The sequence below is a fragment of the Miscanthus floridulus genome, chromosome 6 (assembly GCF_019320115.1).
Source record: "Miscanthus floridulus cultivar M001 chromosome 6, ASM1932011v1, whole genome shotgun sequence".
Lineage (NCBI taxonomy): Eukaryota > Viridiplantae > Streptophyta > Magnoliopsida > Poales > Poaceae > Miscanthus > Miscanthus floridulus.
In genome coordinates this window covers 93,741,230-93,763,673 of record NC_089585.1, presented here as the reverse complement: position 1 = coordinate 93,763,673, position 22,444 = coordinate 93,741,230, and the positions used below count along the sequence as shown (strand labels likewise).

Below are 22,444 nucleotides of genomic sequence, written 5' to 3'. Positions count from 1 at the left end.
GGCGGCTAAGCCTAAATACGTGAGCACGAGGCTCTGATACCAATTGAAAGGATCAAGATGCCCAAGAGGGGGTGAATTGGGCTAATTCTAAATTTCTTTGTAATAATTAAGTCCTATGGTTAGCCCAATTAACCCCTTGTGCCTAGAAAGTGTTTCTATTAATCTACCGCACAAAAGTTTAGCAACCTATGTTCCAATCCTACTCTAACATGGTAATTCTATGAATGTAAATGACAAGAATTGAATTGCTTAAAGTAAATAGAGAAAGAGGAACGTGATGATGTTTTGTCGAGGTATCAGAGAGTCACCACTCCCCACTAGTCCTCATTGGAGCACCCGCGCAAGGGTGTAGCTCCCCTTTGATCCATGCAAGGATCAAATGCTCTCTACAGGTTGATTCTTTAACACTCCATCATGGTGAATCACACACAACCGCTCACAACTTGAGTTGGGTAATCCACAAGCTCCACCGGATGATCACCAAACTCCCAATCACCACCAAGCTATCTAGGTGATGGCGATCTCCAAGAGTAATAAGCACGAACTCTCACTTGACCACAACAAGCCTAATGAGAAGGGTGGATGCACACTTTGCTACTCTTAATCTCACTAATGAGGGCTCTCTTTGGGATTCTCAAATCTCAATCTCCTCACTAGGACCTTACTCTTCTTGGCACTCTCAAAGGTGTTTCTCAACTATTGTAATGAGCAAAAGTACCCCCACACACAAGTGGAGGAAGTATTTATAAACCCAGCTAAAAAACAAACCGTTATGTGCCTCTGCGGGGTGACCAGATACTCTGGTCAGTTCTCCCCAAACTCTAGTGATTAAGTTGTGACCGGACGCGTCCGGTCATGATTTTCCCTCTCTAGAACCTTACTAGAGTCAACCAGACGCAGGAACTCAGCGTTCGATCAACACTGACCGGACGTGTCTGGTCGTGAGTTTCCCTCTCTGGAACCTTTACTAGAGTCGACCGGACGCTAGGACTCAGCGTCCGGTCACTTCACCTCTCAACGTCCGGTCGCACCAGACGATTTAACCTTGATCAAATGAACTGACCGGACTCTGCGCCAGCGTCCGGTCACCCTAGAGCCAGCGTCCGGTCAGTATTTAACCCTCCATTCACTTCCAACTTTTGATCATATGTGAATGAAGTTTGCTCCAATAGATCTAAGGGCTTCTTAGGAGCTACCTAGTGCTAGATTTAGCAAATGTACACCACACCTAACTCACTAGACTCACCTAGTTCAAGCTACTCATCCATACCCCCCTTAATAGTACGGCCAAAGAAAAAACAAAGTCCTAGACTACTCTAAGTATCTCTTCTACTCCAATCGACACTTAGAACTAGTCCATCCTTAACCTTGTCGTTCATCCTTTGAAAACCGAAATGATTTCCATCATAGGGGCATGACCACCATGATAGCCCAATCGATCTCCATTACCATGACCTAACTTAATTGCCTCTATAAAACACACGTCAATCATAGTAATCACGTATTGTTATTAATCACCGAAACCCAACTAGGGGCCTAGATGATCTCACGGTGGTTGCGGTGCGAACAATGCGGTCCCTTCGAATAATCTGTGGGAGATAGTAAATAATTAGTAAATAATAGTATGTACATTACTCACAGTGGGGTTTGAGCAGAGCATTTGCTTAGATTGAAGCACAAGCGCCTTGTCGTTGAAGTCGTCGTGTGTCCTGGAGCTGGTGGAGGGTGCCCCTCTGACAGGCGCCGAAACAAGTGCCCCCTCACGGAGGTGTAGTACGCTGAGCCGGTCGACGACGAAGTCCAGGCTTTCGAAGAGGAAGGCCTGGGATGGCTTAAAGATGGGCAGAACCCACATCCCAAAAGGTGGGAGTGCGGGAAACTCCAGCGAGGCGAAGCGAGTCGTATCGCTTGAGCCCACCATGGCGAAGGTGGAAAAAAAGTGGGCCATCCGATGACCAAAAGTGTGAACGTATAGTGTCTTCCCCACGGACGATGACAACTGTTAGTGCAGAAAGTGACCAACACATAAATATTTGTAGTTTTGTTGTACATTGTGATCGGAGGTGGCCTAGCACTCAATGACACAGGGTTTATACTAGTTCAGACAACATGTCCTACGTCCAGTTTGGGTCGGTCGATGACTTTATTCCTAAGCCTAAGTGTTCAAAGTTTGCTGTGGGGTTACAAACGGAAGGGAGAAAGATGGGGGGTACAAGAGGTCCGGTCGGACTCTAGTCTAAAGAGCTGAGAATGATGGGAGCTCTGCTATGTGCTAAGTGTTCGAGCGTGTGCTCGAGGTTTGAACCTAGTGGTTCTATTGTGGTGTGAGTGAACTGATCGATCTATCTGTTGGGAGAGAGCGCATCCCTTTTTATAGATGAAGGGGATGGCCTTACAAGCGAGAGAGAGAGTATGTTATGCTACTAATTCTTGTTGCCCACACCGGCGGGTACAAGATGATGGTAGGTGCCCATAATACTGTTAATGTCAGATGCATGTGGAAGGTTGTGTCGTCTTCTTCAGATATGGTAGACGTCGGTGTCTACCATACTGTTGATGCCCAGAGGCATGCGGGGGGGAGCCTTACCATGTTTGTCTGGTATCAGAGTTGATGGCGCCCATAATACTATAGAGAAAATGTCGGCGCCCGCAACACTGCTTGGGTTCTGACATGCCAGGAAGGTTGTAGGGTACTGTCCTACAGGTGTACAGGGTACAGTCCTCGGTATTACGGTTGACTTGAGTGCCTTGCCTTACTTTCTCAGTCTGTTTCCTGGTCCTCATCGAGCGGGTGTTCCTGGTCGGTTGGTCCTAGTCGGCTCTAATTACTCTAGTCGAAGACGAGCTATAAGCAAGGATTCGGCGCATCCCTGGTTGGAGACGTGGGTCGGAGTCAAAAGTGGTGTTTGGTCAGGCCTTTCGGTCGAAGTTGGAAACGAGCGCTATTCCTCTTTAGCGAGGCCTTTCGGTCGGAGAGGCGGGTCAGAGTCGGAAGCGAACGTCGTTCCTCCTCGGCCAGGCCTTTCGGTCGAAGACTGGATCGCCCTTCCAGCCTAGGAGTTGTGCGTTGTTCGCATCGTTGTCTGCTGAGCCCAGCCTTTGTTGGGAAGCCGATCCATGAGGGACCCCGGGTTTATGAACCCAACAAAGCGCTTTCTTCATACTTTTCCAAAACATGCCCTAAACAACTTTTGTCCACAAGATTCATTTATAATTCCACATGTGTTTTAACTTTTAACCCGAAAATTTGTTTTACTAATTACTCTTAGGCATTAACCTAGGTGCTAAGCAACCTCGTAACACCAGAGGTGTTACAATAAGAGGATCCATAAAGAACCATATGGTTTTTCGAAAAAACCCCGGGTACATTACACCAAAATGCTCCATCTTCGTAGAAAAGATGATTCGTTCCAGAAAGGTTCCAGAAGATGTTAATCGTAAGCAAGAAGATTGTTTACGAAGAAACAACAAGAAAAATTCATATTCTGATACATAAGAGTTATATAGGAATCCAAAGTCTTTTATTTTCTTTTTTCAAAAGAAAAATAGATTTCATTTAAGTAATAAGACTATTCCAATTCGAATAATAGTGGAGAAAGAATCACAATAAATGTAAAGAGGGAACATCTTGAATCCGGTATTCAAGGAGTTGAACCAGGATTCCTAAATGGATAGGATAGGGTATTTCTATATGTGATAGATAATATAAATGTAAAAAATGTCTTCTAAAAAGGAAAATATTGAATGAATAGATTGTAAATTTTAAAAGTTTGGTATTTCTCTTTCTTTTGGACAAGATAGTTGCCCTAGCAAGACTGGGAGCAGTGCAGTATAATTTTTTTTCGCTACCTCCGGTGGATATGAAAAGGCATACATATCATACTTGGATTAGTATAATGGTCTCGTTCGGCTTACCCCGTATTCGGTTTGTTTTTTTAGCCAAAATAGTATTTTTCTCTCACATTAACTCAGTCAGAATAGTGTTTTTCAATCAGTTTCAGTTAAGATTTAGCAAGTCGAACGGGATCAATTTAAAATACTACTATATTTTTATGATTATACCACGGCTGGTGGCTGATGACCGGTCACCTCTGTGATTTTGAGTAGGTGGGTGTTTAGTTGGGTGAATTTTGGATTTGGGGTTATCGTAGCACTTTCGTTTTTATTTGGCAATTAGTGTTCAATCATGATCTAATTAGGCTCAAAACGTTCGTCTCGCGATTTTCAACCAAACTGTATAATTATTTTTTTTTCCTATATTTAATGCTCTATATACGTATTATAAAGTTCGATGTGATAGGTACTATAATATTTTTTTAGAATTTAGCCTACCAACTAAACACGGGCTAAGCTTGCCGTGGGACTATGCGAGGTACTTTCTCGTTCTACTAGTCTAGCGCCAGCACATAGTGTAGGCTGGTACTCTCTAAATAAATGTTATTATCATTTTTTAAGAAGTCTGACATTTTTAACCGTATATTTGATGCTTCTGACATACGTGCCGATCATACTTTCTTAACTTACACTTAGTGCTTGCTTAGTTCCAAAAAGTTTTCTAAAAAGTGTTACAGTAGTCATTATATTAAATCTTACGATACATATATGGAACATTAAATGTAGACAAAAAAATAATAATTACATAGTTTGGTTGGAAATCGCGAGATGAACGTTTTGAGCCTAATTAGTCTATAATTGAACACTAATTACTAAATAAAAACAAAAGTACTACATTAGCTAAATTTTTAAATTTCACGAACTAAACACAGCCTTAAAATACAAGGAAGAAAAACAAATCAGCCATGATGCATCTGAATTACGCCTCGGAAATAACAGAATTTCAGAAACTTACCAAGGACACAGGACAGGATCGGCCATGAACAGGGACTCAGTACTTGTCTACTTGTACGATCATGTCGTCTAGTCGTTGTCAGGGCGGCGCTAGGTGTAGATGATCAGAGCAACTCCACAGCCACAGATCACCTTTCCCTTAAATCATCTACAGGGGATTGTTTTCTCTTTTTTGAGAATATAAATCATCTACGGGGGATCGAGAAAACTGAATTTATGCTTTTATAGGAGACTATTGCTGCAGCAATTGAGAGAATCCATCCTTTTATTTGGGCGAGAGCCAACGGTCGGTGGCTAAAAGCATCTTCTTCCTCTGAGTGTTTGGCAGCTAGAGGAAGAGGTATGAGAATTAGTGGTGAGAGTTGTTCGAGGAAATTGAGGTGGGAAATTGAATTTTATTTCCAATCCTTGTTTGGTTTATGGGACGGAAATAAGAAAGGGAATTGAGGAGGGAATTCATATCCCCTGTTTGGTGTGAGGTTTTTGAGGGAAAAATTAAAAAGGCAAATCATGATGGATAGTGAGGATCTACTTTTCTTTTATTATGAATACAACTCTCATCCAATTTACACCCCTTCCCTAGGGAATTGATTAGTAAGAGTTGGCAATCTAAACTCTCCTTCTCCTTTCCACCAAAACTCCCATTCCCACCAAACAAACAAACAAAATTCTAAACTTCTGGTCTCTAAACTCACATTCCCTGCTTTCAGTTACCCCAACCAAGCGCTCCTCTCTCTCTCTCTATCAATCTCTCGACGCTGTGGTCGGCGCACGGCTCGCGCGCTCATGCCCCGGCGACCCCAATGCTGTGGCCGGCACAGCTCGCACGCTCGGACTCCGGCGACCCCAATGCTGCGGCCGTCGCGGCGGCTGTATTCACTGCGTCTCCTACGCAGATCCAAACTAAACACATGGTAAGCAAGCAAAAGCGGTTGGGGGCTTCCTCCTCTGTGAAGTCACGTCGCGTCATCTTGGACACGCACAGCTGGTGGCTTGTGCATCTGGGGGCGAGCAAGGCAATCATCCACCCGCTCCCGGCCAAACTGGCGTCGTCTTCGCGGTCCGCGCGTTTCTTTTCACCCTCCCTTTTCTGTTCCGGTGTCCGCCATTTGTACCACAAGGTCTCCCGCTTAAGTGTCACATGTACACTGCACAAGCAGCGCAACTCTACTCCACCACCCTTCAGGATCCGCCTTGGTCTGGCAAGTCTGATCAGAGCTGCCGTCCACGGTAAGACTCCCGCCGCTCTCGTCGCCAGCCTCCTCCCGACTTGCCACCCTCACCGGCGCCACCACCGGAGAGATGGCGGCAACCGACGGAACACCACCAATGCCACTAGGGACGGCAATGTGGCCGGTCGGTTGCGTGCCGATGGAGCGACATTGTAGTAGCAGATGGGGGGATGAGAGAGAGCATGAGCCCACCCCGATTCTATACGGTATACGCCTTCTATCCTAGTGGGCTTCCGTCTCTCTCCTACCGCCGCTCCCCTTCTCCGGGAAAAAATTGGGGGAGGACCATCCACGTCGCGGATTGTGCAGCCGGTAGGTGGCCATCATACTATTTTTAACATGCGGATAGTAAACCACATACCTCATGAGCCACACGTTCCCACCGTGTTTCCATAGGGATGGTCCGTACTGAAAATTTTTTCGGGCCGCTGGGAGACATGTTCGTTTCAGGGTATTCAAAAGTTCTTTTTTCTTTTAATTTAAATTTGATAGACTTAATTAAAACATTCGTGATAAAGAAACGAATTCAAACATTCGTCTACCTGCACCTCTTTCAGAGATTTTTTTTAACCATATTTATGGTCTATATTTAGTTTAAGCCTGTGGCAAGGCATCCTTTTTTTTTGAAAATTGCTATATTTCCGTCGACAGAAATTGTTGATTCGGTTCATATCTGTTAGATTCTGGGCTGTTCATTTTGTCTGAAGATTTGTGTTGTCCTCTAGGTGGACTGATTTTTGACCAATATAAAAAGATGATAACTCAGGAAAAAAAACTGACTTTGTACCGCTAGGTTTAGAACTTTAAACTATCACATTATAAGCTTTGTAGTGTAAGGTTAACGCTTTATACTCAGAACCTATAAACTTTGAAAATCACATTATAAACTATGTACTACTAGGTTCGTTACTTTAAACTATCATATTATAAACTTTGCACCGCTAGATTCACCGTTATTATTTTTGTCCAGTTCTTACCCATGTGTAACTTTACAAATATATTTCAGCTATAATAACATCAAAATGAGGGGCAGGTCCTGCAGCTGTTTCGTGAACGTGACGGCTGTATTCTTGTCCGTCGTGCTCTTTGCATCGCCTGCAAAATGTAAGTGTTCGTCATATCTTTGTCTTGCCATTATTATTTTTTTTTTGGCACTATATTATAGCACTGATCAACACATAACATCGCAGCAGGTCGCCTTGACCTTGAGGCTACTAGAAGCATACAATAGAGCCCAGTTCAAATAACCTTGCCAACGGAAGTACTGATACCGCGATGGTCAACCTCACAAGATTAGATGCCAACACGGTCACTGTGATATGGTGCCGCGCGACTGGCTGTGGTAAGCCGGACGATTGCTACTGCTGTGTGCTGTCTACCTAGCGATGCATGGACGAATGCAGGGCCAACTGCCCCCTTGGCAACCCCACATGTCATCCGCCGTCCTTGGAACGTCGACCATCGCATGGGACATTGAAACCTTAGGGTCCACGAATAAGACGCCAGATATTCAAGCCATGGGTGCCAATAATCTAAATAATGTACGGTGGACGTCATATATGATATCAAAATCAAAGAATTTCTATGCATTTGCTGTCTCTCTTTTTTCCACCTTTAATTATGCCTGTATCTATTGTCTTTGAGCTTCTCGTCGCAAAAAAAAATTGTCTTTGAGCTTCCACGGCATGTAATTTGGTGCAGAGTTTGGCTCAATTGCAAGTCTTAATAACCAAACAATAATGACAAATCAACATGCTGGTCCCCAACCTAGCCTGCGCCCTCCCTCCGCCTCCCCGGAGCCGCCTAGCCGGTCCCCCTCCTCCGCCGGATCCGCCCGGCCGCCCCGCTCCGCCGGATCTACCCCACGCCTCCCTCTGCCCCCGCTACGACGCTATGCCATCCGTCGCGTGGAAGCTCGCCCGGGCCGCCTCCTCCCGCGCGGCTGCGGCCGCGGCCGCCGCCTCTCGCTATTCCCCTGTCGCCACAGCCGTCGCCTCTCATGGTTCTGCTGTCGCCGCAGCCCACTCACGCGGCGGCGTTAACCATCCTCCCTGTCGGAGCAGCGCCTCCCTCCACCCGCCCCTCGAAGTTCAACGACGAGGAAGCACACCTACCCATCCAAGAAGCGTATCGCTTCTTTAGCTCCAACAGAAGGCGCCCAGTTGGACTTGGACCCCTCTTCAATTTGGACATCAGGTCAGACAAAGAAGGTATGCCCTTTGATGTAAGGAAAAAGTCCATTTTTAGCCATCGAACTTTTGACGAAGTCCGAGAATGACCATCAAACTCGAAACCCAGAAATCTTTGACCATTTATTTTTTGAAACCAGACATAAAAGGCCATGTGAACAGTCCACCTACAGATTCCCTGGTTTTGACGCCACGCTGGCCATTGACTAGGCAGCGCCCCACCTGTCAGGCCACCCCACAGAGAGAATAAATGTGAGAGGGAGTAAACATGTTTAAAATGACAACATCACATCATAGTTCACATGCTGACATGGTAAAATTAAGCCATCAGTCTGGCATTACACATCATAATTCCTAGTTTAGATGGTAGCAACATGAACTTAAGCCAGCAGCCTGGCATTACACATCACAATTCATAGTTCAGATGGTAGCAAAATAAACTCAAGCCAGCGTACTGGCATTACACATGGGCATTAAACATACTTCATATAGCTATGGGGTGTAGTCACCAGGTGCTGGTAGAGAGAACATAGGGCTTTTGGCTGGTCTTCTAACCGGGAGCTTCTTTGGAGGGGATGGTCCTTGAGCATTCAAACGAACTTTAGCCTTCCCTGAGTTTATAGTGATTGACACACTTGAGCCAGCTTTGGAAAATGGCACATTGGAGTGCAGGTGCATATGTGCTGAACCAAAAGGAGTTGTATCAACTTTGACACCTGCAGAAGTCTTTGCCAATATATTTGAACCTCAAGCCTTGCAAAATTAGAAATAAATCATTACACATATTTTTTGTGAGGATCAGAAATTAGCAATAATGTTGCACTGGTTTTGGAACCATACCTTGGTTGTCCTTGTCCTTTTGTTCTGTGTACATGGAGCTGTATTTGCTTTCCTCTTCATGGATGCAGCAAAGCTATGGTGAGGTGCACTTGATGAAGTTCCACCTTGTTCTCTTGGAACCTGTGAGGTATTCTGGGACTGGCCATTATTCCTTTTGTCACATGTAGACCTGTTATGACCAATTTGCTTGCATTTCCTACACCTGATAATTGTGCCCACCTTTGAGGCCTTTCCAGATTTTGGTTTCTCATGTGCTTCTCTCTTTCTTTCCTTCTTTGGCCTACCAGGCATCTTTACATATCCAGGAGCCTTCAGTGGTGTTTTCTTTGAAACAGACCATGCATTAATTCCTTCCACAGGCAACAGGCAATGATTATATGTGTTTTTGAACTGTTCCACTGAGTAGCAGCTAGCAATGAATGGTGACAGATCATTTGTCTTGAAGAAAATGCAAGATATGGCATGAGGACATGGCATTTCAGATAATTGCCAATATCTACAGTAACACTCCTTTTTGTTCAGGTCCACAGTGAACCTGTTACTCCAGTGAACCACTTCAAATAGGTCTTGTCCATTACATATTGCATGGCAAACACCAGATAAATTGATGTATGTATTCAATTTTTTCAAGATATTTGGGCATATGACTGTGTTCCACCCATCTGATTTGGTCCTGTTGTGTTGAATCCTAACCATGACTTTTCTCCTAATTGTCTCGAGCATGGTAATAATTGGAAAGTATCTAGCCTCTACAATCCATTTATTGAAAGATTTACACATATTGTTATCAACTGAATCACAAAAAGAACCTAACCTGAACCAGGCACGGCTCCAGTGATGTGGACCAGTGTTCATTATAGCCTGAGCTCTAGCTTGTGTATCATTTGCAAGTCTTGCCTTGGCTAGGTTGAACAATGTGACACAAGGGGCCTTTGCACAAGCCCAAAATTTCTTCTGCCACTCCTTTTTGAACTTTTTCCTCCAATTGGCATATATATGCCTAGCATAATTCCTGTGTTCAGCATCTGGAGCCCATTTCTGCACTGCATTCAAAATTCCCTTTTGCTGGTCTGATATGAAAACCCATCCAGTGCCACCATACACCTCTATATCTCTAAACAAAAGATCACAAAACCAATCCCAACTATCATTGTTCTCTTTCTCCACCACAACCCATGCAATAGGATACATTTGGCTGTTTGCATCTCTGCCAATTGCACATAGCAGCTCACCATTTGTAGCTCCCTTGAAGAAGCACCCATCTAGCCCAACAACTTTTCTACATCCTGCCTTGAACCCTTTCTTCAAAGCATCAAGGCATATGTACATCCTCTGGAAAATGTTTGTATCACCATCTCTTCTCACAATAACTGTACTTTCAGGATTACTTCTCAATAACTCTAGCTGGTAATTGTACAAGAGTAGATACTGACCCTTAGTAGCATCTAATGCCTTCTACATAACCATGGACTTGGCCCTCTTAAGCTTGTTAAAACTCACATCAGCAAACATGTCCTCTTGCACGGTAGTTTTCATTGAGTCAAGACCCCAAGCAGGGTTGGCAATGATCATCTTCTCATACTTGGCAGCAATTCTACCAGCAGTGACCAACCTATTGTCCCTTCTAGGTGGACATGTATGCTCAGCATTGTAGCTAGCAATCTGCCAACTGTTACTCCTAGAATTGACAGAAGCCATGCACCTCCATCTACATGTGGACCAGTCACATACTGCAATCATTCTTGATGCCTCATTCTTGTAGAATTTGATAAGCCTCCTCTCAACTAGACCATGTTTGATACATGTCTTTTTGAATTGTTTCTTTCCACTAAACTTCATTCCAATCTCAAACTTAGAAATTGGTTCCTTCTTATTAAATCTTGGACACTTAATAGCACACTTCTCAATATCCCCATCACTCAACTCTTCTACTGAATACTCATCATCACTGCTGCCATCATACGGGGTCAAATTTCCTTCATCTGCTATCTCATACAGATCTGGCATCTCTTTGGGACTATCCAATATGACTTCATCTAAGTTGGCTACTTGTCCTGCCTTTAACCTCCTTTTGAACTCCCTGAACTTGGTCTGAATTTGTACAACTTCATCATCATCCTCAGAAGAACACTCATCACCAGGTAAGTACTCATTGTCACTACTATCCCCAGACTTTGGATCATGGTCTGAATTTTTGCATCCCTCATCAAACTGTATTGGTTGTTGGATCTCAGCTCTATTACCACTTGGAATAATGGCTGCACCTAAAAATTCATTGGCTGCATGCACAGGCTGAGTATCCTCTTCTATCTCAGGTCCTTCATCATCCAATTCCTCCTGCACTTCCTCCTCTTCATATTCACTACCTTCTTCACCTTCACTTTCTTCCAAAGCAAGAGGCTCTTCAACAAAGATTTCAGCTACCTCTCCATCCCCAATGGTACCTGCTACCTCTAAGCAGTCTTTGTCATCTAGAAGCAGCCTCAGACCATTGTCGAGCTCTTTCCCATGAGGAAGCCAATGCAAAAGAGCCCCTTCACTTACATTGCAGTGGTCCTTGTGGCCAATAATCTCAGGCAGGGACACTTTATCCCTATCTATGAAGGAAACCTACATCCGGGCACCAATGTACTGCACTTGTCTTCCTGTTCTTATGAAATCTCCATTGAAATGGAACCGGACTGGAAGATACTCAAATGGATCCATCCCCAGGACACTTTATCACATGCCTGTATGACAAACAAGTTTGTGGCCACATTAAACAATGGATTAAGGTATTCTAATCACAACGGGGTATTAAACTATGCAACGCTCGTACACCTTTCACTAGATCCCAGTAATACATGAACATCCTCTGCTCCAGTACTTGATTAAACAACACTAGCGCATCGATTCAATTCAAAAATAGGCTCGATGGAGAAACTTACCGCCGCCTGCACTGCGAGCCGTCGCCTCCGCTCTCTTCCGCTGAGAGGCTTGCTGCCGCTTCGCCGGAACAGGCCGCCGTCCCAGCCACCACGCTCGCGCGCGCCGCCGCTCCGCCGCCACGCTCGCGTGCGCCGCCACTCCGCCGTCTCCAAACCCTAGCGCGAGGTTTTCCCGCCGCCGTCTCCGTTTTCTCTCTGTGGGCGGTCGTGAGGGAGAGGATAACAGGGAGAGGGGCCTAACAGGTGGGGCGCTGCCTGGTCAATGGCCAGCGTGGCGTCAAAACTAGGGAATCTGTAGGTGGACTATTGACATGGCCTTTTATGCCTGGTTTCAAAAAATAAATGGTCAAAGATTCCTAGTTTTCGAGTTTGATGGTCATTCTCGGACTTCGTCAAAAGTTCGATGGCCAAAAATGGACTTTTTAAAGGACCTTAAGTCGGAGCAAACCTTGTGGGCCTTGTACAATCGGTGGTGTAGCTACTTCAACGTGGCACGTAGCAGTGTGGACAAGGGCTACCGATTCAACATATTTAAGGAGAAAGCTGGTTTAATATATCAACTCAAAGGTGCTGATCCAAAGAATTTGGAATTAAACCATCTCTGTGATGTTGCCATAGATGAGCTCTGTCCCCCCAAAGTTTTTTCGTCGCCGTTATTAGTGAGGATCTCCATGAACTCTGCAGAGCGGCCCTGCACTCCACGATAACCTCCAGCCGATCTGCCCTGCAAGGTAGGAATATGTTGTGCAACAGGCCTCTTCCTCTGGATGCAGGTGTGCCCTATATATGCAACTTGGAACACAATAAGGAGGTAGTTATGGGAAACAATCCTATCTGTTGCATACCCGTATTTAAGCTGTGCGTGTGGTGTTAGCCTGAGCGTCTGTAAGCACAAGTTAAGCTGCTTCATGTGTGGTGTTAGCCTGAGCGTCTGTAAGTTAATGTTCAAGTCACCCTGAGGTGTGAGTTAATGTTAAGCTGGCACCTGTTGCTTTATACTGCTCTTACCTCCTGGTGCATCCTGATTCCACACTCTTTTCATATCTGTAATGTAATGCGTATTTGTAATAAACTGCTATTGAAATCATATTAGGTGAGGCTACAATATTGTTTTCTCACCATAATCCAAAAACAAATCAACATGCTCCCTGCTGCAGTGGCGACCGGCCTAGTACCGGCAACAGTCAGCAGGAGATGAAGCGGCACCGTCCTCTTCTCTTTACAGCCGATTCGAGGTGCTGAATATGGCTGCCCACTGCGACTGTTAGGCAGGGCCGGTCCCGAGTTCCTGACCTTTCATGGGCCTTTTGCAGTATATAAGTGTACAAATGGTGTTTACTTTGTGATGTCAATGGAAAACAAATATATTTTGAGAGTACCCAAAGATGTGTATGAACACACAGGCCATAACAGAATACTCCGTAACTGACATCAACCATAAATACGCACAAAGTTCATAGTAGTTCTTATTTACAACTCTGCAAGACCAGAGTGTATATATGCCAGGCCGGAAGCAAGACACAGTGACAAGAGGGAAAAACCCTCCTTTGCCAGCTTCGGCCCTCCCAGAAGCAAGCTACTTTTATTTGCCAGGCTAAGTAATACTTACATTACAAATATGTCGATAAATACCGGAACGTAATTAGGACGACCAGACCAGGGAGTTGATTTGTTCAGGAACCTTCAGCCTTGGTTCTTCACAACAAGAACTGGACGCTTAGAATGATGTACACAGTAGTTGCTGACGCTCCCAAGAAACAACCTTCAGCGACGATAAAGGGTAGTGGTCAGAAAACGGATGACCAAGTGCTCAGGATTGTTCTTGATGGGTCCGATGTGCCGCGTAACAGGAAGCCAATTCATGGAACACACTATTTTCTTCAAGTTATATTGGGTCTCTATGGAGGAATCGTTACTCAAAGCAGAACTTGATAGAAATGGTTTGTGTTAACTGCCGCCCAGTATAATGCTCGAGTGACTTAAACAAAGAACAATTTTGGAATGTGGAGAAAAGAACTTACCACTGTCAGTATGTAGTAGTGAAATTGAAGAAATGTCCTAACCAAGATACCTGTCTCATTGGCTCATTAAGCCAGAGCTAGGATATGGGCTAAAAAAGGCTTCCTGATCAGTAAGCCAGAACTGGAATGTGTCTCAGCCTTCTTCAGAAATGAACTTTGCAAAGTACTATATTTGATTAACTAGCAATGCGAGTATATCGTTCCATTCATCTATGCAACTTGCGCTCTTCTCGCCCGCGCAATGACTTTGCAAGTTCCTTTCCCGTTTCAGTCAAATGCAGAATATTGTTGTTTAACTATCAATAGAACTTGAGAATATCTGATTATATTCACAAAAGTAAACTCACACAAAAATACGACTACCAATTACTTTGCGCTGTCGACTTGGAAAATAAACACATATAACAACGAAATTCAAGATATATACCTTTGTATTGGCCCACGACTGTGGCTTCCAAGAACTAGCAGATCAACATTTTTCTTCTCAGCTGCTTCACAGATCACCTCTTTTGCATCTCCTACCTCAACAATTGTCTCTACAGCAACCTGCAATGCAATTCAAACAGGGGTAGAGTTGTAATGGCAATGGTAATGCTAGCTACAACTACCTGCGATTCAAACAGGGGTAGGACGGTAATGGCAGATTGTTGCAAGGAAATGACAATACTGAATATGTACAGAACAAACACTACTGCAGTCTGGAATTAGGTAAACAAAATCCGCTCAATGCCTCAATCCATACCAGTCTTTCTCTCTCTTTGTTAAACGTTGCAACCTGAATCTCTCATGGCTCTAGCTAAGAAACAACTAAGTCTAGCTGTAACCTGCTCCGTAGAAGTTCAAAAAAAAAACTACAGCTAGACTAAGAAATCAGCCGAGTAAAAACACTTGGCGAAAAGGAAACCGGGTCTGCACATACCCCATGCTCAGCGCAGATGGCCCTGGCCTTGTCGAGGAGCGCCTGCGTGAGCTGCCTCTGCTGCTCCTGCATCGACTTCATGAGCTCCGGCGCTACCGGAGGAACGGTGCCCACTAACAAATCAAATAATCAATCGAATCATCCCATTCAACCGATATCGGGATGGAGAGAGCAAAGAAAAAAAATGAGACATCAGGCAATACGTACGAGGTGCGCCAAAGGACGCGGCGGAGACATATCCAAGGGGGAAGGGCGGCTGCACGGTGAGCACCAGTAGCGGCGGCGCCAGCGTGGGCGCCAGGTTCCGCAGCACCCACTCCAGCGCGTGGCGGCTGCACTCGCTCTCGTCCACCGCCACCATCACCTTCTGCAGCCTCTGCTGGTGGTGGCCACCCTGCTGCTCCTGCCCCTCATGCGGCGCTGGCGCAGCCATCGTCGTCCGGTCGTCCACTCCCGCCGCTGCTAGTAGTGCTTTAGCTGTAGTTGGTGCAAGCTCAAGATCCACAACGACTGCCAGAACGCTCGTCCGATCTGGCCTCTCTCTGCTCTCAGGTCGCCTTTTATGGATAGTTGGATGGATACTGCCCGAATGCTCGATTGATGGATAATCAAACACTCATGATCGGTGGCGTGGCTTCTGGAACTTGGCAGATGCACATGCCAAGTTGGCGAAGTCAGCCACGTGTCTACGAGGCGAGCGGAGAGCAATACGGCGGTTGTTGGCTTGTTGCTCGGAGCGAGCCGGCTCTGTTCGCTGCAGCAAATTTTCGTTCCTGATAAAATCTTCATCGGTTTCCAGATGCTTTTATTTCACTAGAGTATCGTAAATATTTTTTTAGTGTGCAGAAATTCTTCGTTTATTTGTTCGATGCGTGATACATTATTCAAGTAATAATACTATTAATATATTTTTTCAAATAACTACTTTTGTTTCTTTTTTCATATTTCCAACTTACAGCCGGTTCACTGCAGCTGCAGAGTTTTAACTATTCATCCATCCTAAAATTAATGCACATCTCGTGCTTTCATAAGTCAAACTCTTTCGAATTTAACTAAGTACATATAAAAAAATATGAATTTTTATGACATCAAAATAGATATAATTGATTAATCACGTCATATATTTTTATACTTAACCTATTTAGAGATTCAAATGTTTGTATTGTTTTCTATAAATTTAACTAAACTTAAAATTTATTGACTCCTCGATGTGTTAGATCAGCACTTATTCTAGAACAAATGGTGTACTTTGCATAGGTTGAAAAATTGATGTAGTTGTAGCAACGGCGGAGGCGAATAGACCCTTAGCCTACTTTGTCTTATTTCTTTAGATCTAAAAGTTTAGTTGGGTACTAAATTTTAGACCACTTTAACATATTTGTGTGGTCAAATAGTCTTTTACGAGATTGATTACATTTTAGATAGCGCTTTAGACCACTTATTAAAGCTTAAGAGCATGCAGTGGCGGATACAAACCCCCCCCCCCCCCCTCCTCGGTGGGCTGCAAATACAAGGAGCCTAGCAGCGCAGCGGCCTAACACGAAGCTCAACTAGAAACCCTCTTCTGTTATTTTAGACCTCCCCCTTCCCCCTTGGCCTAATTCTAGATCCGACCCTGAGAGCATGGATAAACTTTAAATCGTGAGACCTAAACTTAGCTTGGATGTTGTTTTTTCCTTCTTTTTTCTAGTGTCCATAATCTATCACCGCTATTTAGCCATTATTCGAACTGAACTATTACTCTAACAAATAACAACATTAAAAGATATTATTATCCTCTCAAAATCCACCTCTTGACGGCGAGGGGCCAGCTAACGTAGCATTCTAACTACCAAACTCTTCACACTACAAATGGCAACAAGGAATTCTCCGTTGGGGAATGGCTCTTCATCCCAGTCCCCGTAGGGATGAAAAGTTCTTGTTCGTGCACGGGGAATAATACTCACGGGAATTTCCGTCCCCATGGATACATCTAGGAAGTTGCAATTCAAATGTAACACAAAAGTAAAATGATATTTTTTTAGCGTAAGTGTATAACTGGTGAATTGCAATGTACACATAGTCTATGAGCAATATACACCGCACAATAATTAAATCATGAATTCCTAGTGATATATAGGTGTGTTTACGAAAAACTAGTGGGGGATGCGTGCATCGAGATCTAGGACGTGGAAGAAAGAATCATCCCTGTCCCCTGAGGCCATCAAGGTGTCTTTTTTCTATTTAAGGGTTTGTTCGGTGTCTCTCTGGCTTCAACTTCGTCAGCAGCTCCGGCACCGTTGGAGGAGATGCACTAAACAATCATGCGAGGAGAAGCGCCTCTACACATTTGAAGGAGTCGAAACCCTATTTTGTGTACACTGAGCCACGATTTGTAGCTCTATCCTCCAGCTCTGGCTTTGGTAGAGGAGCCTGCGGAGGTGGAACCATGCTAAACACTTCCTAAATTCTCCTGAGAGCTTGGATACGCTCGTATCCATCTTAATTTATACGTGTTGGAGTGGATTGAGTTAAAAATTAAATTAAGTTTCATCCTAATTCACTCTAAGGTCTTGTTTAGATGCATATGTATTCACTTCAATTCACATGCGTTGGTGTGGAATAGAATAAAACTTAGTTCAATTCCACTCAATCTAATTCAACGTATATGGATTGAGATGAATACATGCGTATCCAAACAAGTCATAACATGTATATATACAGGTCATGTTCGCTTCTCTTATAATCCGTACTTTTAGCTTGTTTTTTCAGCTGGGACATTATTTTTCTCCCACAATAAATCAGGAACAATATTTTAATTTTTTTTTCAGCGAAGCAAACGAAGCCATAGGATGAACACATATACATCGAGATGAAAAATCTCTGCAAGAAATAAGCGATGGGGCCATCGACATCCCCAACCCCAATCCGCAGGCACACACGCACCCGCTCCCGCGTCGCAGACCTTCCTATCCGGCTATTCGCCCCCCACGCGGCTTCCAGCGGACGCCGCGGTTCTTTCTTATCCCTGCCAAAAAAAACAACGGCCCACGGGGCCGCCGGCCCCTATCATCCAAACACGCCCGCCCCCGCGTCCAGCTTCGGCTCGGCTGCCGCGTCAGGTTACCCCGTGCGCCCCACCCGTCTCCAGCGGCAAGTGGGTAGCAACTAGCGACCGGCCACGCGCTGAGTCGGACGTCGACCAGTACGTCGAAAAGGAACACGGCACACACGGCGCCCCCATTTCTCACCAATATTGATTTCTCACCCGCTTCCTCCCCCTCTGGCTCTCTCTCTCCCCTCCCGATAAGAAGCTTCGTCGCCGTCTCCTCTTTCTCCGTCCTAGCAAAATCCTCCCCGTATCGAGAGCCAAAGAAACAACAAAGGCAGGAGGCCGGCGAACTACGCGAGGAAAATTTTTTTCTTTCCCGGGAGGAGGAAGTCTTGAGTCGGGACACGCCCGGGTCAAAATCGTCTCCGGTTGTTGGTGCCGCTGCTGCTGCTGCTGTCGGAGGCGAGCAGGAAGGGGAGAACGAGGCAACGAGCTTGGACAGCTCAAGAAGAGGGGACGGGGAGGGGGCAGCCTGTGCGAAGACACCTGACACGTGAAGGAGACCGAGCGAGGGTAGGGAGGAACCAAATCGAGACATGGACTCGGAGCACTGGATCTCGCGCCTGGCCGCCGCCAAGCGCTACTACGCGGCGCAGCTCGGCCACGTCGACGGTGAGGATATATCCCGCCTTTTCCTGCTTCTCCCTTCACTTGGTAACGTCACGCGAGGCGATCCATCCTGGTACTGATTTGCGGGTTCTTGTTGGTGGGTTGGTTGCAGATGTGCCCGGGATGGGAACTGAGGAGGTGGAGATGGAGATGGAGGACGACGGCGACATGGAGATGGAGATGGAGATGGCGCTGGAGCTCGGCGACGCGACGTGGACGGAGGTCGCCTGCCCCTACTGCTACGAGGACCATGACGTCGCGTCCCTCTGCGTCCACCTCGAGGAGGACCACCCCTACGAGCCCCACGCCGCGGTGAGTTAGTCGTTAGCTCGCTTCTTCCTGCAGGACTCTTACTATAGATAGTGGATTGTGAGCCTGAGACGTGATGCTCTTGCTTCTTCCTCCGGTTGGAGCAGGAGGAAACGTTGTAGCTTACTGCTTGAGACGTTGACCTGATGAATCAGCTCATGAGCTCTCGTTTTTTTTTTGTGGTATAGTAACCTTGTCAGAGGATTTTGACTATCCAGTGTGCTGTCTAGTTGGCAGATGCAATTTTAGGAGAGCCAAGGTTCAGGCAATAACTGAACTGAAGCTTATGGCTTCGTAGCTTCATGCAAAGAAGAGCACTTTGGACTGGAAATTGTGGCTTAGTGACAAATAGGATGTTCAAGTAGGGCTTGAGAGGAAAGAATGTAGCTTAGTCCGAGTTTAAGTTTATTTGTGTGCTTCAGACTATTGGTTTAATGACAACACAATTCCTCTCAGCTTAGCCAAGACCTGTGGCTGTGGCAGGCTGTCCTCGTCACCATCCTCTGGCTCCTTTGGAATGCGCAAAATGGCGCAATTTTTTTTTTTTTTTGTGACAAGCGTCCCTCACCCTTATATAATCAGCGTGTGATGACTTTGTCATCTGGAGCAAACGATTCTCTCCTGAGTCTCTTTTTGATTTGTGTTGTTGGCGTATTTACCTTCAAACTTATAACTCCATGATCCCCCATGTGCCAGGGTAAACCTGTGTACCGTTTTCTTCTGCAATCAAATTCTAAGTGGGGATCCCCCCACCCCACCCAAACAAAAAAAAATCCTCTAAGAAACTTTGTTGTTACATGAGTGCTTGAGAAAGTTTTGGATGATTTGCATTATTTGACGGTAGATAAAAAGGTGTCAAGAGACGCTAGAAAACTTATGGGAGAAGTTTCTATGTTTAAATGTGTGACCCGATTCCATTAGTTTGAGAGGCGATAGTTGGGATAATGGATTCAATTAATACATTTTGCTTGTTATGTAATAATCTTAAAAAAGTCACCTTCTTGTAGCAAGGATAGTGCCACCTTAGTTTAAGTCATCCTAGGTGGTCCAGAATAGCCCTTCTTTATCAGATCACCTCTATGACAATTCATTCAAAATGAGCACCTCATACTGCTTTTGTTTATGCTGTACTGTTAGACTGCTACGTTCTCATTTTCATTTTTTCCTCTCATTTCAGCCCTGCCCCATTTGCTCCCAAAGGATTACAAGAGATATGCTTAACCATATCACCATGCAACATGGTTATTTGTTCAAGGTTCACCTGACTCTCTACCTTCCTACCTCTCTCTGCAATAACATTCTAAATAAAATTTGGAAGGCTTCTGACACCCTATTTTTATTTTCTACTTACAGAATGGTCACAGGTCTCGCAGATTTATTATTCCCGAGAGAGATGCGATTTCTTTATTGAGCCGAGATCTACGTGGTACTCATTTACAGGCTCTTCTAGGGGGTGTTCATGGCCACAGATCAAATAACGCAGTGACCACAAACATTTCCAGTGATCCTCTTCTTTCATCGTTTGGCCTGAACTTCCCAACATCAGATGCACCAGAACCATCAAAATCAGCATCTTCTATTCCAGATGGTGCCTCAATACGTAAGGAGACACCAGTTCAGCCTTGGGAATCAAGGTATATATTACTCCTGATATAAGTTTGCTAGATTCTTTATGGACTATTTTTACAATTGTTTTCCATAAATTTGAAGCTATTTTATTAATTGCTTGCATGTCTGCTGAAAACAATCTCATTATGGACCTATTGCATCTTCTGTTCTCCTTTCTACTATCCAATTACATTGCATACATCGGTTTCTTGATATATGCTGTTACCTGAGGTTTGGAATTGCACTATGATAGTTCACACTTCCACAACCAACAAACTCTTATCTTTCAATGGAAATAATCTTTAGCCTTAAATTGAATTAATTGAGCAGGCGGTTCTTGATATTTCCAGCACCTCTGCATTAAAACTAAGTTACAAGAAGGGTACACTGACAGATAATTCGCTTTACTGTTAAAGGATTCACATTCACAGGGCAAAGCTACAGCTTGTCATCGGGGTCCGTCAACCCCGACGGATTTGACAATTTCAATGAAAAATTAGTGCATATAGTACTAAAAGTTCCTAATGAGTAATATGACCCCACCTATTTATAGACATGACCCGATAATCATGTAATCCAGATTCGCCACTGGACATTCAAGGCATTTGAGACAAAGGATTTCACTTCGTAGATGTTTATGTTTTTTTTTTACTTCTCATTTATGTATGCTGTCAAACAATGTGCTCTAGTGCTTACAAGTTTCAAGGGCACACTTCCTTATGTATGAGATACAGGAACTTCAACTTCTGTTTCCTTTTCGATGGCAGTATCGATTCATCTCTCACAAGCGAGGAAAGGGAGCAAAAGCGGAAACAAGCGACCGACAGAGCAACCTTTGTGCAAGGCCTAGTGCTGTCTACACTATTCGGAGATTGATTGCTCAAACAGACCTAGGTTCTTGCACTTGCTAGATTGGCACTTACTCCTGCCTGGTCCACATAGTCAGATAGTGCTCCACCCGGTTTGGTGCATCTAACTCTGATGGCAGGGAAATTGGCCTCAGGAAACTTAGCCGCGTTCATCTTTGTTTCAGCGAAGTGCGCGGTTGATTCTATCATGAACAGCTTAATTTGAGCTAGCTGTTGTTGTACCTTTGTCTTTATCAATTTATCAGCCACCGCCAGCAATTTTTATCTGTAGCTCACTGGTACATTGTGTTTGTACTGACATACATAATAGCTGTAACATCTACTTGCACAATGCAAGAAAGGCACTTGTTCGAGAGCAGTTGCCAAAGTGCAAATCCTTCTTGTTGTAGACCACTTCGGTATTCTCAGCTATGCTGTGCATAATGAATGGAGACACGAAAGATGCGGTTGGACCGGGGTTTGTGTGGACGACAAGCTGCTGCGGAAGTTCACGTTGACTGACCCGGTCGGCGAGCATTGACCGGAGATTCGTCTGTTCGCTTACCCATAAACGATCGTACTAGTTAGAAACAGTGTTTTTTTCTCACATCAAACTAGTTAGCAGTAAATAATTCATGATCGTTTATGGCCTCCCGAACAGGCTGCAAGAAGGCAGCATAGAAGTAGACGTGTAGAACAAAGACTTGAAAATGCAGCTTTCGTGAAGGCAGAACCACGCTCGTCCGGGTGAAGCCGTGAAGGTGAACTGTTTCCAGCGTCAATCAGTGAAGTCGCGACTGGTGATCGCTGTTGTGAAATGGTGTCTCTCAACAGACACCTGTTCACGAAGTGATCTTATCCATTAATTATAAGATTAGTAGATAGGATTAGACAGTTAGTTTTACTCCAAAGGGCATGTCCTTTGGAAATAGTCGTGTCCCTTCGTAACACCCCCTCACTTGTATAAATATATTTCAGAAATCAATGAAAAATATAGTTCTCC

General features: G+C 44.7%; 2 protein-coding genes across 5 annotated transcripts; one reads left to right on the top strand and one right to left on the bottom strand.

Moving 5' to 3' along the window:
• Positions 1-8,425: 8,425 nt before the first annotated feature.
• LOC136456335 (universal stress protein A-like protein) lies at positions 8,426-15,545 on the bottom strand. Of its 4 annotated transcripts, XM_066456164.1 has the most exons (5): positions 15,184-15,545; positions 14,977-15,089; positions 14,485-14,603; positions 12,037-13,798; positions 9,110-11,838 (listed from the first exon to the last, which is right to left on the bottom strand). In XM_066456164.1, the coding sequence occupies exons 1-4, from the start codon at positions 15,407-15,409 to the stop codon at positions 13,720-13,722; spliced, it is 537 nt and encodes a 178-aa protein (XP_066312261.1). In that variant the 5' UTR covers positions 15,410-15,545; the 3' UTR covers positions 9,110-11,838; positions 12,037-13,719. The 4 variants fall into 4 exon arrangements, with proteins under 4 accessions (XP_066312260.1, XP_066312257.1, XP_066312259.1 ...); XM_066456163.1 differs by lacking the exons at positions 14,485-14,603; positions 14,977-15,089; positions 15,184-15,545 and adding an exon at positions 8,426-9,022 and having other exon boundaries at positions 12,037-13,724; XM_066456160.1 differs by lacking the exons at positions 14,485-14,603; positions 14,977-15,089; positions 15,184-15,545 and having other exon boundaries at positions 8,426-11,838; positions 12,037-12,361; positions 12,485-13,724.
• Positions 15,546-18,200: 2,655 nt separating this feature from the next.
• On the top strand, positions 18,201-21,837 carry LOC136456334 (protein DEHYDRATION-INDUCED 19 homolog 3-like). Its single transcript, XM_066456159.1, has 5 exons — positions 18,201-18,679; positions 18,789-18,988; positions 20,163-20,240; positions 20,339-20,619; positions 21,361-21,837. The coding sequence occupies exons 1-5, from the start codon at positions 18,604-18,606 to the stop codon at positions 21,467-21,469; spliced, it is 744 nt and encodes a 247-aa protein (XP_066312256.1). The 5' UTR covers positions 18,201-18,603; the 3' UTR covers positions 21,470-21,837.
• Positions 21,838-22,444: the final 607 nt, after the last annotated feature.

Excerpts from the sequence above, each read along its gene's own strand:
- LOC136456335 (XM_066456160.1), bottom strand. The coding sequence starts at position 10,438 with ATGTACATATGCCTTGATGCTTTGAAGAAAGGGTTCAAGGCAGGATGT.
- LOC136456334 (XM_066456159.1), top strand. The coding sequence starts at position 18,604 with ATGGACTCGGAGCACTGGATCTCGCGCCTGGCCGCCGCCAAGCGCTAC. Across the intron at positions 18,989-20,162 it reads CCTACGAGCCCCACGCCGCG|CCCTGCCCCATTTGCTCCCA; the intron begins GTGAGTTAGTCG and ends CTCTCATTTCAG. Across the intron at positions 20,241-20,338 it reads AACATGGTTATTTGTTCAAG|AATGGTCACAGGTCTCGCAG; the intron begins GTTCACCTGACT and ends TTCTACTTACAG.